Source organism: Microtus oregoni, unplaced genomic scaffold (genome assembly GCF_018167655.1).
Source record: "Microtus oregoni isolate MIOR12 unplaced genomic scaffold, Mior012 000121F_ref0000216, whole genome shotgun sequence".
Classification (NCBI taxonomy): domain Eukaryota; kingdom Metazoa; phylum Chordata; class Mammalia; order Rodentia; family Cricetidae; genus Microtus; species Microtus oregoni.
This window is the reverse complement of record NW_024544753.1, coordinates 1,142,628-1,147,730: the sequence shown is the minus strand read 5'-3', so window position 1 is coordinate 1,147,730 and position 5,103 is coordinate 1,142,628. Positions and strand designations below refer to the sequence as shown.

The 5,103-nt window shown below is 39.3% G+C and overlaps 1 protein-coding gene across 1 annotated transcript; it reads left to right on the top strand.

Annotated features, from left to right (window-relative positions):
• The first annotated feature begins 2,796 nt into the window (after positions 1 to 2,796).
• LOC121444381 lies at positions 2,797 to 3,456 on the top strand. The gene has a single exon (XM_041646197.1). It carries the CDS (start codon positions 2,797 to 2,799, stop codon positions 3,454 to 3,456), a length of 660 nt encoding a protein of 219 aa, XP_041502131.1.
• Positions 3,457 to 5,103: the final 1,647 nt, after the last annotated feature.

The following is a 5,103-nucleotide window of genomic DNA, read 5'->3' as shown; positions in this document are numbered from 1 at the left end:
ACACTGAGACAAAGCTACTGACAGAAATGCTTCCCAGCATTCTAAACCAGCTTGGGGCAGACAGTCTGACTAGTTCAAGGAGACTGGCTGAAACTCTGCACAAACAATCTGTGGATGGAAAAGCACCCCTTGCTACTGGAGAGGATGATGATGATGATGAAGTCCCAGATCTGGTGGAGAATTTTGATGAGGCTTCTTAGAATGAGGCAAACTGTACGGAGGTGACTTCTGAAGAACTGACACTTGCAGAAGTTACAGGAGCTGCTATTTTACATCATGGCTGCTTTTAAAAGGTCTTTTGTTTATGGATCTGATCAAATCTAGATCGCTAATATTTTTAAGCCCAAGCCCTTTGGACACTGCAGTTCTTTTCAGTTTTTGCTTAAACACAATTCATTCTTTGCAGCGAATTAAGCTGAAGAAGCCTGGGATAAAGTTTGGAAAAGGGTTAATAGAATTCTTTGCCTAGAAAAAAATAAAAAGAAAATCGGTTTTGTTGAATGGAATATAACTGGGAATACTCAATACATTCCAGTGTAGGCTTCATAACTAGCAGTAGCTGGCCAATGCAAACCTTATGCCATGTGTTCATTTTGTATTTTCGTCTTTCTGGTATTAAGATTCTTTTCAGAGAGATAGAGAGAGCAAAGACTGAACAAGTGGGCAGGTAGAGATGTGGGAAACAAAGGGAGTAGAAAACGTTGTTGAAGGGAGAAATCATGATAAATTTATTTTATGAGAATTTTTTCAAATTAATCCTAGATTAATTTATACCTTTAATAGATTAATTATATCTCTAAAGGTTTGTACACATGAGAGGGACATTAGCCACCCTGGCCCTTTAAGACTATATGTCTTGACTCTGGTTCTTTGCTCATAATGTGACATTCATCTCTGGTAGCTACGGAAACAAGAATTTTTAAAGTCACTCGCTTATACTGGGCAGTCACTAGCATATGGCCTTCATGGAAGTGAAGTGAGGCAAGTATTTTATGTTTTCTACATGGTTTCTGTTAAAAGCTTTCAATTTCAGGAGACATAGAATGTCAAAGAAGTCAATGACCTAAGATTCAACTCTTTGTTGATATCATTTCTATGTCAGTAAATCCTACTGAATATAAGTACTGGGAATCCCTGTGTCACTGTGAAGGCTCTGTAGCCTGTATTGACCTTTATACATTTGTAGTTTCCTGAAACTGAGTATGTGAATTAGACTTTCTGTGGTTTTTTTCTGCTTATATAATGGGGTAATGATTGCGTGAATCTCATTGGAGGGTCAGGACTATCAGATGGGCTAATATCCCTGAAGGGTGTATAAATGAGGCTTCAACTAAGCAAAGCAGAGGAAGGGGTTGGTTTGTGTGAACCAGGGGTTGATGGTGAGACACCATTCTGAGCTGAAATATCTGCCTAACAGAACTTCTTTTACTGAAGGTGATTCAACTCTTGTGCGACTCCCTGTCTTTTCAACATTTCCTGCTATTTGGAAGATATTTATGATCGCGACATTCCTCAAATGGATCGCTTCCTCCTGGATAAACAAAGGTAAAAGCTTAAGATGAGCTTCATGGAGGGTTTCAAATTGGATCTTTATGAAGCATAAGCACCTCCTCCATGGGTTTCAGACATGGGCAATACTAAGTATTGCCATGCTAGCTCATTTGTCTCTCACAACAGAATTTCCACCGTGATTATAGTTGTGCTTCAAAACTCACTGATTCTGACATCAAAAGGCTCAGATCTGCCTTAATAAGGAAGAGGGCATGGGTAGGGTGTTACTCAATTCATACTATATTTTAAAGTCACCTTGCTGATATGACTTCCCAATTTAGTAGAGCTACTGCCTTCACCCTGTTAGGAAGTACATTCCACAGAGAATGTGGAATAGTGGGAAGCTGGTAGGGAAATTTTTGTGGCAAGAAGGTACAGTTTGTAGTGCACTCAATCCTTCTGCTTTGGAGGTGGCAATATTATCATGTACATGCCTAAACTTTATTTATGCTCAAGAACACAGTGACATCCTTCAGGCCATAGTTATTCATGAACATTAACCCTACATCCAAAGATATGAACCCATAAGTGATCTAAATAACTTGGTGCACACAGTAAATGTTTAGTATTCATTTGGTGCTGGAGAAGATAGTTTCTCACATAAGACAGTTGGGATACTTCATATTCAGCAATGAAATGAAGGTAATTTTCTAATGTGTATGTTTGAGTAAGTAAGTCATGGGAAATGATTGAAATATTCATGAGGGCTCATGTTTCACATACAGATTTTAACTTTGGTCACATAATAATAATTCAGGTTTTTCAATATGTTTTCTGATAGCATATGCACTAGCATACACATGTAGAAATATAGCAGACAATATAGATGAATTAAATTTGTGTAAGTTCACTACAATAATTTACAGGTATTTTTGCATTCTTCTGCTTATACCTCTCAATTAAGCTATTTATCTTATTTATGTATTGTAAACACTGCTTAATTAAACATCATTTAACATGTGTTGTAAATTATTGAGTATTAATTCCAAGCATTAACATGTTTAGTTAACAAATCTGCACATTTCAGCATTTGATAGATAAATAGTGAAATTGCTAATCAAACCCTCTGATTGAGGGAACTTTGGCCATAGGTATATTACTTAATTACAACTTTTTGTGACAGCCAGGACAAAGTATGAGAACTTATTGCTCTGTAAACCATGACTCATTTTGTTTTCCATTATCCCTTGTGTACCTGACTTGACTATATACTTGTTCAATTTCATCTTCAGACTTGCCAATGTGATGGAGTACCTCTTCACGTTTAGTGGCCTCCTCTGCAGCCTATCAGCCTTGGTGTTCGAGATAGTCATCGCCAGCTGCCAATTCTGGCGCCTCTGGGAATTCGATGACAAGTTTGTGCAGTTCGTGTCTTTCGGACTTAGGGAAGCTTACTACCCTCAAGAATTTAATGTTTCAGGCACTGTAACCAAGATTCTGGTGCACACCCCTATCAATTCCACATGGACCATTTCACCTGAATTTGAGTACGCATGGACCCTGATAATGTGGGCTGTTTCGATGAAGCCTGTAGTTCTGATTTTCATTGCAATCGCCATTAATATTGGCTGCATGAAAGACCCATTTATTGAGATGCAGATATTTTGCTACAAGGTTGCTGCCTTAGTTTTGTGTGTTAGCAGCATCTTCACATTTGTTTCTGTGAGCTGGAACCACTTTGTAGATCATTATGGCCAAACCACTCTTGACTTTCCACCTGACTTTCCTGTTAAAAAAGAAGCCTTAATAAGCAAACACTATACTGTTGTGTTCCCAATAGGGGTACTAATTGCCACCATGTCACTCTTTGGTGCTATCTTTTTTCTCTTTGAGATAAACTCTTTGAAACTAAAGAATCAGGTGAAGGCCAAGTGTGCTTCCTTAGTGGCCGATCAAAAGATATGAAGTGAGAACTACATTTGCAACATCTGTCAGAAGAATCCTAGAAGAAATTCCTATTCATATAGTTCTCAACTCAATCTAAATAAAGCATCAACTTTATTTTCTTGGTCTGTCTAAATGACTTCCTCCTCTGTCTAACCTGTCTCTTTCTTTGGGTATTTTCATATCCTAATCTCTGAAGGCCATGATCATGCGTTCAGATATTTCCGACAGGCAGTAGCAGGGAAATGTAATGGTGAAATGCATGTTGCAAAGATATTTATCATTGGATAAATATCAAGTGAAAGAAGGTTTGTAAGGAAGCTGACACATAAACAGAAAAGTAAACACAATTCTGTCTGGAGACACTCTGAAACTCAGGTCTCCTGAAGGCAGAGCTGGACTTCATAGTGTTAGCTCTGCAGATAGTGTGTCTCCTTGTCATGTAGTAGGAAGACTATGCTGTACACTCGACAGTCATGCATATCTTTCTGTTTGTGAGTTTCACAAATTGCCGAGCATTCCCAGTGTGCTCTGATCGAAAATATGGTGTAAAGATCAGAGGGCTGCTTGTCCGAGTTGTTTTTCTTGTTTTTACCTTCAGAAACACTGGGTTCAAACCCACATTAAGCTTGGTGGCAAGCTTACATAGCCACTGGGCAATCTCACTAACTTCAAATATACCCCCACTTCACATAAGGATGTCCCATGCTTGACAGCCATAGAATGTAGACCATTTTATAAAGTAAAAGAAATTTGCTTGCAAATGGGTAGAACTAGAAAAGGTCATCCTGAGTGAGGTAACCCAGACCCAGAAAGACAATTATTGTATGTACTCACTTATAAGTGAATATTAGCTGTAAGGTAACCATGATGCAATCACAGGCCCAAAGCAGATAACCATGCTACAATCACAGGCTCAGAGAGAAGCTAATTAACAAGGGGTCACCATGGGGCTTGAGAATCTCACTGTGAAAGGGTAATAGAATAGACATCACTGATGAATGGGAGAGGGGTCTAGATGAGTGCAAGGAATGGGAACAGGATGGATCAGGTGAAGGGAAAATGGAGAGAGAGTACTGAGAGAGACAACTGGCTTCTGGGACATCTCTGGGATAAGCTATAAACCTAGGAAAATGGAAATTTCCAGCAATCTAACCCGTTCCTCTCCATCCTGCCTTGAACTCCATCCACTCTTCCTCCTCTGTTTCTCTTCAGAAAAGGGTGGGCCTCCCATGGATTTCAGTCAATCATGGAACATCAAGTTGCAGTGAGACTAGGCATCTCCTGTTTTATTTAGGTTGGATGAGGTAATCTGGTAGGCAGAAAGGGTCCCCAAAGTAGGCAACAGCATCGGAGATGGCCCCTGCTGCCATTGTTAGGAGTCTCACAAGAAGACCAATCTACATGGCTGTAACACACACACACACACATACACACACACATATATGTACACAGGAGGCCTAGGGTTTCTGATTTTCCTTTTTAGATTTACATAACTTTATTCACCAGGGCAATGTCTAACCACAAAGACCTATTTTCTGCATCTCTGCTACTATATGGATTCCCTGCATAATCCCATTAAAGCCAGGCCTACCAGAATAATCTGCAATCCTCAAGTCCTGACTGTGGATGAGTATATTATACATTGGAATTCCCTGTTGCTTTTGA

Bases quoted from the DNA above. Each gene is read 5' to 3' on its own strand.
- LOC121444381 (XM_041646197.1), top strand. From the start codon at position 2,797: ATGGAGTACCTCTTCACGTTTAGTGGCCTCCTCTGCAGCCTATCAGCC.